Source organism: Nanorana parkeri, unplaced genomic scaffold, assembly GCF_000935625.1.
Source record: "Nanorana parkeri isolate BGI_ZX_2015 unplaced genomic scaffold, ASM93562v1 scaffold104, whole genome shotgun sequence".
Taxonomy (NCBI): domain Eukaryota; kingdom Metazoa; phylum Chordata; class Amphibia; order Anura; family Dicroglossidae; genus Nanorana; species Nanorana parkeri.
The window spans coordinates 709904-724075 of record NW_017306372.1 but is presented as its reverse complement, the minus strand read 5'-3'; the positions used below and the strand labels follow the sequence as shown (position 1 = coordinate 724075).

Genomic DNA, 14172 nt, shown 5'->3' with positions numbered 1-14172 from the left:
AACAGAAGCATATTGGAAGGCGAATATATAAAGAATACAGCTACTAGAGCGTCTCATCATTTTTAAAGATGAAGCCGTGCCTTGTCCACATAAATATTGCCCAATGTGATCAAGTCTATGCAAAAGCCTGCCCATTTTTTCATGATTGCTGCATTAAAGTAAAATTAAACAATCCCACCACAATCTGTATAGTTGTGGTTAGTTGGAATTTTCAGGCCTTGAAAAGATTATACTGCATATAAAGTTGGCTTACAGGTGGCAGAAGACAAAGTAAGTAACTAAAAACAGATTTCAATGCAAAACACTTCAACTCACCAATTTAGAAAGCCCATGGAGCGTCCATATATTTCTGATACAATATTCTGTGCATCTCAGTAACCATAAATTGAAGAGAATAGCTCACTTCCAATCTAACTATCTAGTTAACCCTTGTGGCCAGGACAGAAGTTATAAAGGCCTACTGTAATACAGCAAGACTCAGCAACATACTAGCTCTTAGTTGGTTACATTACTGGCAATCAAGCTGTATATATTTAAAATAAGTTATCACTAGACTAATCTCAAAATCTATTCCCGCTATGCCAAAGTGGCCATCTTAAGTGAAAGCTGATCGCATATTTGTTGAACAGAACTAAAAAGTCAGTGAGTGGCTTTCTGCTTATTTTTATGTGAAGGCATTAAAGTGATATTAAACTCAAATGGATTCTAAATTATTTCAAATGCTGATGAAATCACTTACAATGGATGCTGCTCCTTGATGTTTAGAGGTTTTAGTTTCCTGTACTAAAAGCTGGTCCCCTGAGCGCTGGCCTTGACTTCCTGTTTTAGAGTGACTCTGCTTGCAGTCAGTCACCAAGGGTGAATGCAAGCAGAGTGCTATGCAGTCACCCTTGTGTGTGCTAGTAAGCTGTGTGCGTCTCCAGAGACACAGCAAATCATGCTACTCCCCTTCCCCCTGGCCCTCTGCCCTATTTAGGCAAAAATGTAAAGCAATGCTTTGCTGGGCAATATACTGTATATTTGTTTGATATGGATTCATTATTGAAAAAAGGTTTGAGTGTTTAATACTAATGTTTGGTTCAACAACTGCTTAAATTACCCCATGTTGTAATTGTTGGGAACCAACATAGAGGGGCAAATTTATTTCCGATTGGGCTGCCCGCCAGCAAGAAAAGAATTTAAGGCCGCCCAAGTGACACATGTATGGGTAAATGGCTGATAACTTAAAAATGGATTCCAGGCGCAAGCCGTGGGAATGGGCCTAATCCCCCAGTGGGCATTACCCTCACCCCCCCCACAATGCTACCAACATCTCAGTCTCTTCATTTGTATTCCTCTCCTTCCATAGCGCTGTAAAAGGCTTACATTTATATTTTTCCATGGTAAATATCACCAAGAGTGCTGCACGTTTATAAAGCTGTTCTGTTTCTCTACCCATTGTTGTCCTATTTTGTACTATAGGCAATTTTAAACTAAAATATATATTTATAATAAGTGTAATAAATTAATCAAAGTGGAAATTCAGCCCAAACATTTTTTGGGGGGTCTGGATATTGCTGGAGGGGTGAAAACCCATGTCAGGGTTTTACTGCTGTCTGTGTCCCTGTAGGAGAGATTTCATCTCACTTCCTGTTATGTCACTTCACCAGGACAGGGAGTCAGGACAGATCTCATGATCAGGGACAAAAACAAGAATACAAATACGTATTTTTGCTTTTACTGCTGTCTGAGCCACTATTAGGGATTCTGCAGGGTTAGGTGTCACCATAGCAGGAAGTGAAGGAAACACTCCCCAGTGGGAACCCAGGCAGTATAAGATAAACTAGCCAAGGGTGTACCCCTTAAAAGTCTATCCAAAACCCCTCAAAAGGGTCCGCTTTAAGTATCTTAGTTTTACAGTCAATGCACATTGTAATCTGTGTGTGGCTATTTTTGTAGTTGTCTGTTTGATGAGACACATATTTGCCAGGATTTATCATACATGCAAAACATAAGCGTGCATGAGCAAAGCAGGCTGGGTTATCTTTATAGGAGCTCAAGTGACAGTAGAGCGTTTTCTCGAGGCATTCTCAATCATCCTGAATGAACTCCAAATGGTTTCCTGCTGGGTATTCCAGCTGGATTACAAGAAGCTATAGCTCAATGTCATTTTCAATGTGGTGCCTCATAATTAAAGGTCAAATAGTCACTTCATCCTCAATCAATCGACGAAAAGTACTAATACCACATACTAATCAATCAATGGCAACCGTACTAATAAAATAAATGAAACACATTTGTGTGTTTAGATGGAAATATATGTGATACAGAAACATAGCAAAGTTAAGGACGGAGGCCTGTAAGTGGGGTTAGCGCACACATAACGTACCAAGCAAAGAGTATTTTCTACTGTCACAGAGCAAGTGAAAGTTAAATTAAACCGAATATGTTTATATAACATCATATATACATTACATATAACAACGTATCACAATAAAGTCCCTAGCAGCCAATTAACCTACTGGTACACACACACACACTTTTTGACTAGGAGAATATTGCCCATTTAAGCAGCACTGCAGCATCTCTCTTGGGAATATCACTGCCTGTGCATACTTTATAGGCTCAGTAGCACTAGGAATCTGAATGTCGTCCATTTATGCCTGTAATGTTCATTATTACTTGCTCTCCCATTATTATTCAATAGTGTTTCTACACATAACACTGTCTCCTACAACTCCAGCTCGGCATCAGAGTATGCCTGGAAATACCACTCTACCCATCCCAGCTGAGCTGCTTGGGCATATAATATTTCATAAACTATCCACTTCCTGTTGAGGAGAAGACACAGCCAGAGGGAAGACGGGAGTTGTTTAACAAGGTAGTGTTGTGCTATGATGTGCACAACACATAGTGTTTCTACACATAACACTGTCTCCTACAACTCCAGCTCGGCATCAGAGTATGCCTGGAAATACCACTCTACCCATCCCAGCTGAGCTGCTTGGGCATATAATATTTCATAAACTATCCACTTCCTGTTGAGGAGAAGACACAGCCAGAGGGAAGACGGGAGTTGTTTAACAAGGTAGTGTTGTGCTATGATGTGTAAACTGAAATAGGTTTCCTATTGGTTACCACACTTTGTATAATGCTGTTGGCAATTTTTATTGGCTAATGCTGAAGTTATCTACATTTTATCCGCAGGAGATGCTGTGCAACTTGCTGAAGAGTCAAATGGCTGTCATGATGATGCAATTGCCAGTCACTCCCCAAGTAGGCTTTGGGAACTATCCCAAATCACAACCCTATTTAGTAAAGGGAACCAGTAATGATTGGTATTCTGGTGGAATCCTAACATATATCCTTAAATCGTCATAAAGCTCAGACTTTTTTATGTTAGATTTAGCATTGCACTATTTTACCTTTATTTATATTGCCTGAGTTTGACTATCTAGGTGAGTCTTGCAGTTACTATTATAGGGACCCAATCCACAGTATGTTTTCACAGAAAGATGCAGTTTTTCTGAAATCACTTTTAGGTTATATGGTAACAGTTTACATTTAATGCAACACAAAGGCCAAAAATTGAAACAATTGTCTGGCAGTCCAGACATCAAAAGGTTTGTGCTGAACGGTGTACAGATCAAGGATGGGACACCACACAGCAAATTTAATGCTGATAGATGACATCTAAATGAGGAAAAAAATGTAAATGAGCTTCACTCATTTCTGGGCAAGAATGCATTACTGTCTCTGCCATTTAGCATTCAAGTTATAAGGAAACTGTTCACGATTTTATAAAGTAAATGTATGTAGTCCTAGGTTCTATAAATGTTCCCAGAGAAACTTCTAATCTCTTGCAATTCATCAAAAGAGACACTCTCCTGTGCACTTGCCATATTTTCTATGCATCACTGAAAATCATCAACTATACAATACCACTGAACAATATGCCTGTCAGTTTAATTTTAGCGAATAGGTCATTCAAAATACTCTGCATTGTTGAAATCAGATCATAAAGGTAACACAAGATGTAGAGATGAGCTGGTTGTTAAAATGGATCTGAACCTGAAAAAAAAAAAAAGTGTAGGTTTGCTATTTTTTGGGAGAAATCTAGAAATGCTAATTGTGCCTAAACAATACCCTAAAAGATTTGCCTTCTGCCTTGAATTCCTTCTGAAACATAGCAGTGCACTTGCTGTGCCTGGGCACAAGTGTGTCTTGAGCCTCATAGCTGTATATCTGCAATGTAAGATCCTAAGACACTCCACCTTCTATTACTAGTCTCACCACATTTGGAGTAAGATTTGCTTTGGTCAGTACTGTGTTGCTCACCATTTTTCCTTGCTGAAGTGGAAACTGTACCTGAGGACCTGCAGTGCAAGGATCTACCTGACTCTGTATCATGAATTCTTTGGATATGTGCTTTCTGCACCTCTCCTGCTACTTCTTACTCCCCCACCAGCCATCAGATCACCAGTTCTCAAGAGGGCAGCTCTGACAGGAGGAAGCAAAGCATTGCATCTACTAAAATGGCCACTTCTTCACAGTGAACAAAGCCCATTAAAGTCTCATTAAAGTCATAAAACAAACCATAGCTGCTTCAGCATGCCATTTTAACATCTATCATTCAGTATCTTTAAATATCTATGTCCATTTATTCCCCATAAATATCTCTGAATAGTTGCTGAGAACAACATCCACATACATTTCCTATATGCCTTTGTCCAAATTTCATCCTGCTTTCCTAAAATTTCCCATTATAGTCACACATGTAGAAGCACTGTGCTCATAAACTCGTACACTGTTTTTTTCTCTACTCCCTCACGGCACCACACCTCTTCCCTAATGTCCTGCCAACATCTCGACCACCTCTCTACTCTGCCAGCATCTCCTACAGCCTGAAGCCCAGCTGCATGTGACCCAAGGCAATGTAGGAGATGAGCTGGAAGCACAAAAACAGCAGAAGCTGCTACTCAGAAAAGGCAAGGATATATGTTTACAAAAGAAAATATTTTGGCACATTAGCACTAAGCCTTTTTACAAATTTTACAATGCTTGTTCTGTGTACCTAATGTGAAGCTGGTGCCTTTAGACCTTGTTTAAGTCAGTAATGGTGAAAAGCTCAACTGGAGGGGGCATATAGTAAATATTGGCCCCCAGTCCTGCTTCTTTGGGCACAGTTAAAGTTCATGTTTAAGTTGACTATACATTATACAAACAGATTTTACAATCTCTACTAGATGTACCAAGATCTATGTAATATATACACCTGCCTGATTGGATACAAATTTGGAGCATTGTTTAGGAAGGTTCTCACATTTCACAGCTTTAGTATTGCAGATAGAACAGAAATTGTACTTGCAGATTTTTAGAGGTATGGTAGGCTTTAAAGTATATGAAGTGTATCAATATTTCACGACTCCTATAGATGGGCGAAATATATAACTGCTATGCTCAGAGCGTGTTCACTCTTCAATGATATAGGAAATATTTTGCACAGTACTAAATATTCACAATCCCAACAATGTGTAAATTAGTAGGGGCGGACCTACTGACCCTGTGCCAGGATTCCACGAGTCTGTGGAAGGAGTGTATCATTGTACTTACCGGCAAATTTTTGAAGTTTTAGATCCGACTCGATACTTATTTTAAAATAAAGTTTTTGTTATGTGCTGCACAATGAGCGATTGTTATTATCTTTTGGATTCGGGGCTGTGATTGGCGGCATTGGAGGTCGATTATCTGGTGGATCGTGGGAGATTATTGGAGCTGAATATACGATCGAGTTTAACTTCAATTAAGCCTATCTTGACCATTGCTAACATTTCTGGATTGATTGTCTGGTGGATCGTGGGAGATTACTTGAGGAGCAGGATATACGATCGAGTATAAACTTCAATTAAGCCTATCTTGACGGTTCCAATGATCAAACACTTTGCTTTGTGAACTACCTTAAGGGCTCGGCTCTGCACGAGGGCAGGGTTATCGGTCTGCATCACAGTTTTTTGCTTCTTATATTGGACTGTTATTGGGGCTGTTGCAATAGCCCCAAAAATAGGAGATCACGATTTCTTTTCAACACTTTTTGCACTTGATATATTGCACATATGTTTTATATGATATTTATTTGATGTATTAATCGGAATAAACACATTGATGAATTATTAGTCTTCGGAATTTTATAGAAGCACTTTATTTAGAACTTTTATGCACTTTATACATTGTCACTAGTTTAATTATTTTGGTGCTTAATAAAAGGCACCTGTGTATGCTTATTTTTATTCTTGGTGTTGCACATTTACACATTGTTGGGAGTTTAGGAAATATTTTGCACAGCACTAAATATCCAAAGTATATGAAGTACCTACTAAGAGGACCAAGAATTTATGTTGGTAGCACCTTTACTAGCAAGCAGTCTTTCAGTTCCTTCACAAGAGTGCCTATAGTGATGCATTTTTCTTACTTCAACTAATTGCCCCTAAATGGCTGAACGGGGCTCTGCACCCAGTATTGGGGCCACTCCAACCCAATGATTTACTTACCAAGTAGATACATAGCAGTCATCTGAATAACACAGGCACAGGGATGCTTTCAAGCAAAAAAAAAAAGAGTGTGTGCACCCTCTCTCAACACAACCCATCACAGATAAAGGCTCAGACTGTAAACAGTCTCTTGTTCTCCTGAGAAACAATGAGCTGAGGGTTGTAAACCAAACGACAATATTCCCTTGTAAGTGGAAAGAGTTTTACTCCTCATGAAAAAGCTCTTTAAGCTCTAATTATGAAAATAACATAAAACAATGAATTCATTAAATCAGGAAAAGATATCTTACATAAATAGATATGTACTCACCTAAGGTAAGTGATTTATGGGTTGAACAAAATACTATCGCCACTGTGTCTGCTGGAGTAAAACCACTATTTTTACTGGAAAAAAAACAAAAACAGGATTTACTTATGGCTTCTGAAGATCATTTCAATACGCTTTGACACAGAAAAATATAGAACAGAAAACCACAGAATTATATGGCAATTACAAAAAAACTTTATGACAGTTTATCCTAAAACAAATACACCTCTGACGACCTTCCTCGACAAGAAGTAGGCTTCGCTGTAGTTTTTATTTCTCATGGACCTCCCCCTCCTTCTGCATTCCAAAGTCCCTTATCTCTGTTATGTCATCTCCTATTTATCTGGTTTTCCCTTCTATCTTCCTATACATGTTTAAATCTCCCATACAGCGATTTGGAACTAGCATAGGGATGAGCTATGAAGTGAACTGTTATTGACCACATGGAGTAATGATCACTATTACTAGAGCTAAGCCATCTTCTTGATTTGGTCTTTTTAAGTTGCCTATTGGATCTTTTGGTCATTGTTATGTTTAAGTGGACTAGGTCTGGGTTTCTAAGTCTTTAATTCTGATACATTGTTTTGACATTGTCTATACTGGTATCCTGACTTGCTTATTCCAATAGGTTTTCTGTATGCTTCATATACTCTTTAATAAAACACAGATTTAACCATAAAACAAATACACCATCTGAAAGGCCCAGTATGATTGGTTTCTATCTGTGTGTTGTGTTGCACTGCAACCCACATGCATTAAGGTCCCCACACACCTTGCGATAATCGCGGGAAATCCCACGATCGTACGGTGTGTGGACGCCGTGCGACCTCTACTACTGTAAGGTTGCACGACTTTTAACTTACGAACATGTTCGAAAACCCACCGAGCATCGTACGATGTTCGGCAGGTGTGTAGCATGTTCGTATGATAAAAGCCGGTCATCGGAAGCCCACCCCTTGGGGGCGTGGCTTGCGATCCTCGCAAGTACAATCTGCCTGTCCAAGATAGGCAGATCGTACGTTTTTTTAAGTACCTTACAACCATCGCAAGACAAAAGTATTGCGATAGTTGTAAGGTGTGTGCCCAGCATTAGGGTGCACCGAAACGGCCATAGTGTATTGCATTAAACAATGGTAAAAATCATATTATACCACAAGTTACCCCAATGCACAGATGAGAAAGCCATCCTAAGAAAATTAATTTTGGCTATAAAGATACTTTATCTACTGTAATGTTATACACAGATTGAAGTAAATTGAAATTACCATATGATAATACTATTTGCTACTACTTGTGAAAGAAATGAAATATATTTCTCATCAATACTAATCATTTCTCAGTATGGGACTTACCTTGTAGAAAACAGGAATGTTAAAAGCATGAATGCTAGCTGAATAAAAAATACTGCAAGATAAAATAAAAATGTTACTTTTACTGCAGCACACAAATTAGATGTATATAATACTTTTAGAGCTAATGTTGCCAAATTTGCCTTTTTACTTGCATGTTAAAAAATAAATGGGACTGCCAACTAGATTTATTGGATAAATATATTAGATCACAACAGTTAGGAAAAAAATTAGAAAGCTCAGAGACAACAGGTCATTTTTGAGAAGTAGGATGCTGTGAGATGCAAAAAAATAAAATAATGATAATTTAAAAAAATATTTTATTATGGTCTAGCTTTACTGCATAGGCCCACTTGTAGCATCTTCAGATCTCTATAGAAATCTATGGTCTCCAAGCTTTGCAGTGTTCTTCCCTGTGAATTTGTTGCGGATTTTAGTAAAATCTTTTCTAATAAAATTGTTAACTTTTTTTTATTTATTTAGTACTGGAGCCATTGGTACATATGTTGAAGAACTTGGCTTACTTTACAGGTATGACGTTAAGTGACCAGGAAGTTGAACTATCTCCTTGCAGGTTATACCCAGTTATTACATTACTGAATTTCCGCACATATACAACTGATATACATATATGGGAGCAGTTTACCCTGACAAAAGGATTTACATTTCTATCCACCCAGTTGTGAAATTTACAAAACAAACATTTACAATAAAAATGTAAAAAAAACATTTTTGGAAAAGTTACCATGATTATATAGCATCTTGAATGAAATCAGATCAGTGGACACACAATTTTAATCCTCTTCTAAATGTGAATTTGGGAACAGCTAAGACGGTTTGGCTGGCTGCATTAAGGCGGTTTGGCAGGCTGCATTACGACATCAGCCCCAAATATGGACATAACCTGAGCTGATGTAAACTGATAATCAGTGTACATCAGGTTACATCAGTACCAGTCAGTCAAAACGGAGAGCTGATCCGTCTTAAATTGCGGACCTCAGCTGACATGGATGTTTCCTGGTATAAACTGATGGTCATCAGTTTTCGTCTGCACTGCCATGGAGATGCATTGTTCTCCGTTTTTCATCTGCAAATGTAGGTTGGAAATCTGACAACCTGAATGATCGTGTGAAGGGGCCTAAAGCTCAATTCATGCTGGGGGAAGCAAAGAATCATGGGAATTTACCATACTATGGACATGTGCAAACTGATGACACTCCTGTGAAAAGGGCCTAAAGCTAAAATGTGTTTTATTAGAATAGAATTTTTGTTGCCATACTTGTCCAACTTCCTTCACTTAATGTCCTCCAGACAGAAAAGGAAGTGACAGAAAGTATTTTCAAAGTGAAAGAAACATCCTCAAACAGTTTTAAGAAAAAGTGGGAGATTTCCCCTTTATTGCTTTTCTGGTGACAACTCAAAATGTTGGATTTTCCCTTTCTTTTAGTCCTGGAGATGTTGGTCATTGGGACAAATCAGAGTAAATCTCCCTAGAAAGGACACAGATAGCAATAAAAAAAACAGCAGGGGTTCTAAAACCTCACCACTCTACCCAAAACAAAAAAAAAGGCTTTAGATACACTTTAACTTCATAACATAAAAAAGTAGACAATTCTTTTTAAATGCAGACAACCTTTCACTTTCAAACCATAGCTATACATTATCTTCTTTCTGTGACTGGGATTTCTCGAAAGTATTAGAATGGGATCAGGAGTGGTTATTTCTTAGCAATATTATACCACTACAATTACTAATAATAATAATGTCAAACATATGAAAAATATGCCATGTGCTAGGCATACATTGCTATTTTCTTATTTGCTTATGTAAAGTGCATAGTCCAGGTATTAAGTACTAAGAACCCGATAAAAGGCTGCCATACGCAATATCATAGGAAAAATGCAGATACATATGACTCCTCAGCCAATGGGCAGAAAAATGAATCTACCATATAGAAGTAAGCATCATTTATATTTGGCTTTAATCGAGTCTTTATAAAACAACTGAAAATAAATGGCATATACAAATAAATGGTTTTTATACGTACTGATAAATACAATAATGACCAAACTGAAAGTGTCCAGGTCAATATTTGGGTTAGAGAATGTATCACAGAAGGTGGTGTAGATAATCATAAGAAGGACACAACTGCTAATGGCACCAAATGGAGGTTTCTTCCTCTCCAGCCAGTCCTTGATGTACCTCCGCACAATCTGCAACAGAGAAGTCAACAGGTTGCCTCTTTCAGTACTCACAGTAAGAGCAAACATGGACGACACAAAATGAACTTGACAGCAGAAAGACATAAAGAGAAGTGAATAATTCCAATGACTGCCACAGCGGATTTCAAAAGCTTCCCAGCCGCCACAGTCTTATTCTGGGGAATTTAACAATTTTAGTGCAACTTCCACTGGGCACCTATAATGAGAGTATATTTTCAACTGAATCAAATCTATCCTTAATTATGTCAAATGTTCTTTGCCGGCTGTCACCGAGACAAGCCCATTAAGACTCCCTGATGTTTATCTCCTCTGCTGATACTAATGGATGTGTGTAATTATCACAATCCCTCTTGCATCAACAGACAATTCTGAGTGCAACTTCAGGAACCTTAAATTTGTGACATCTTCAGGAATTTCATGACGGCACATAATCGAAAGTGATCCATGGAACACGTTAATATTTAAAACGCCAGGAATACGCCAGAAGTTTTTAATTAAATTATAACTTATGCTTGAAAAGCAAAAGTGTATGTGTTAGGGGAGTTTAAATAATTCAACGTCTGAATATCTGGAGTTTTCATAAATCTAAAGATAAATGCCATTTGATTTCTTTTATTTTCTAAAAATTAATGCAGAGGAAAATAATTAATCACCACCTGAGTAATTAATTAGCAAGGGGGAGTAGTCAGTGCCTTTAAACTTTAAAAGCAGAACACTGTAGTCTCAGAATTGTTTGCACATGCTGCAGGATAAGATAAACTGTAAAAAAAATGATCTAAAAAACATTGGACTGTTGGACAAGGCTGGTTTATCAGCACTGAGAAACTAACCAATTAAAGTTTAAAAATACATTGAGGGGAATTTATCAAAACTGAAGCAGACAAAATCTGGAACAGTTGCCCGGGCAACCAATCAGCTTCTCTCTTTGTTTTTTTCAATTAAGGTTTGAAAATAAAAGAGAGAAGCTGATTGGTTGCCTTACACAGCTGCTCCAGATTTTGTCTGCTCCAGTTTTGATAAATTCACCTCACTGTCTCAAAAAAACTGCTGCAGGAAAAAGTGCAGGCACCTAGAGATGCCAGCACATACCTATATCGGCTTCAGAAATGCTGCAGATACAGACAAATGCTGAGCCAGTCTGACAAAGTCCAGACACTTCCTAATAGTACTGAAGCTTGCCTCTTCCTGCCTCCGGCACATTTTTTATAGGCCAGTGAGGCAGCACATTATAGCAATGGACTAATAAAAATGTAAGGGGGTGGAGAATAGCTGCACCCCCTTTGCCTGTATTAAGGTTCATCCATGTTTGAAAGTTTTCTGAAGCTGTTGCAGGTAAAGTACAGCCTTTATTCTAGAGACAGCATCGTTATGATTCTTGAAGCATATTAGCACTGTAATCAGATAGGTGGAGTTTCTACCCCTACGGTCAATCACAGTTTTTAAACGGCCAACATCAATATTCTATTTTCATTTTAACATTTATTATTGTATTTCCAATTATAAAAGTGTATAATACATAGACATGTCATCTTCAGTTCCAACAGTACTCAACTCCTAACCCTAATACAGGATTAAAGACAAAGCCCTTTAAAGCAGAGGTAAACTTACCAGTAAAACTTTGTCCTTTGTGCAATTGCACCTTACATCATGTCAATATATAGTTTCAAAGTTCTTCAAATCAATTGTTTTATGAGTTCTGCCCATTTTGTTGTGTGGCAGAGGATGCGCAGTCTTCTCAGCAGTCTCAGCATCCTTGATATTGCCAGGATCTGCACAGCACGTTGCCGGAATTACGTTAGAGCCTACCTCCGGCATCAACGACTGCTCTTGCGATACCCAGTAAACTCACAGCCAAAGTTATTCTAAAATGACGCTTGGTTCCAGTTTACTGGGCATGCGCATGTATGGGATTTGTTTATGATATCAGCAGTGGGCAGAAGAGTTTTTCAGGAAATCTGTACCACGAATAACAATACATGGCACTGGCTTCGGCTAGAGGGAGGGTTGTGCAGCCTGCAGTGCTTTATACAGAAAGATCAACAATCCTTTCAAACTGGACTGGCTGAACTGCCAAATTTACTCCTACTTTCAGGAAGAACATTGGCTTTTTGCTTAACTTAGGAAACGCACCTACAGAATCCCTACAACTAAGTTCCCAGCTCCGCCTATCAGCCGATGGCCCTAATTACAGACGATGCAAAGTCAAGCAAAATAGTCTCACATCTTATGCGTCATTCTCTGTAATGTAATATAAATGAAATACTCAGCAGACAGTGATAACCTCTACTAACAGCAGGTGGACAATGCTGGCAATTCGGGTGCAGAGGTCTTGTCACAGGAATCTAAGACATTTTAAGGAGCACATGAATAATTCAACCTGTTAGCATGATTGCAGGATGGAACTTTAAAATGGCAGCTAAACCATCCTTTATGAACTACAGACAAATTGTGTGGCATAATGAAACTTTTACTTTCAGATCATTTATGAACTACATTTTCATGACAGTAGCGACACCTAAAAAAACAACTTCCTCTATAGGACAAGCATACCTTTAGGAGTCTACTACTGTTCTAAATCTGTAAAACTTTCTTTTTATCATACTCTTCCACAACTGGAAAAGTGGTAGTTAAATGGGTCAAAGACACAGACAGCAAAAGTTCATACAATCTTACAACTCAACAACCTTAGTGAAAATTGAGTGTTGGATATTTGTCTTTGTGTAACATTATTTTGTAGCTAACCAAACAAATATTAACGATAGAGTCTTTTAAACGGATATTCCAAACTTGAGCTTGCTTCAGTATGCATCCAAAAAATGGTCTTATTACTCTTGGAAAAATAAATCAGTACCCAAACTAATGGTGCGCCAGCAAGCTTAATATGTAAACTGATTTTTACTGTTATTAGCATTGCTTAAAACACAATTGCATGTTTGCAACACATTTGTGATGGTAAACCAAAGCAGCAAAATTGTGAAACCTTATAATTCGCATTTACTCTTACTTTATGCTTTTGTAGGCCTTTGAATTGTGCCATTTTTTAGGATAATTATTCTAGTGTTCACTCTTCCCTGCACCAGGACCAGAGGTGGTCAGCTGGAAGCCCGTCCCCTCCACTTGTATTCCAGCAGCTGAAACTCAGCATCACAAGCTTGCTTCCATACTGCTACTGCAAGTGACTGGGGTCTCAGGTCAAGGGGAAATCAACTGCCTGATGGCCATAGAGCAATTGGCCATAGCAATCACTACAGTCTCACCCCAGAGAACAGAATTTGGGTCTGTTTTGGCTCTCACTGAACATGGACCTGCAGAGGGGGCCCCAAACAGTGCCATTAACTAAAGGGAGGGCAGACCAGGGGGACATAAAAGGTGACTAACTTATACTGATTCCAGGCATACATGTAGGACTAGCACATGGGGAGTACAGCCCGACAAAGCCTGCCTGCACTCAGGAGTTCCTCAAAGAACATTTCCATCCGAAAGGAGGAAAAACAGTAACTATTGAGCAGCTGGGAGCAGTCTACTTTTAAAGCCAGGGGCGATTGTGTTTTCATGTTTCCAGTGGGTAGAGTCAAGCTCTCTCTGGTTCTGTTCTGGAAAGATGACTGGGGAAATACACATGTAATTATGGAATAATCTCCTACGGTCCTCAAGAAGTAGATGCATAACATTCCAAAGACTGCATTCCACGGAAAAAACCCAACTTAATCTATTTTTCCTCCAATGCAATATGGAGAAGTTGAACATTTCCCATTGGGCAATATATA

General features: G+C 38.5%; 1 protein-coding gene across 2 annotated transcripts in view; it reads right to left on the bottom strand.

The window, feature by feature from the left end:
* SLC10A7 (solute carrier family 10 member 7) overlaps positions 1–14172 on the bottom strand; it is a 160264-nt gene that overhangs the window by 13825 nt on the left and 132267 nt on the right. For both annotated transcript variants that reach the window (XM_018552974.1, XM_018552975.1), the window contains 3 exons: positions 10231–10396; positions 8187–8238; positions 6838–6911 (listed from right to left, as the gene is read on the bottom strand). In XM_018552974.1, coding sequence (XP_018408476.1) covers positions 6838–6911; positions 8187–8238; positions 10231–10396 — 292 coding nt within the window. The remainder of the gene's footprint in view (positions 1–6837; positions 6912–8186; positions 8239–10230; positions 10397–14172) is intronic.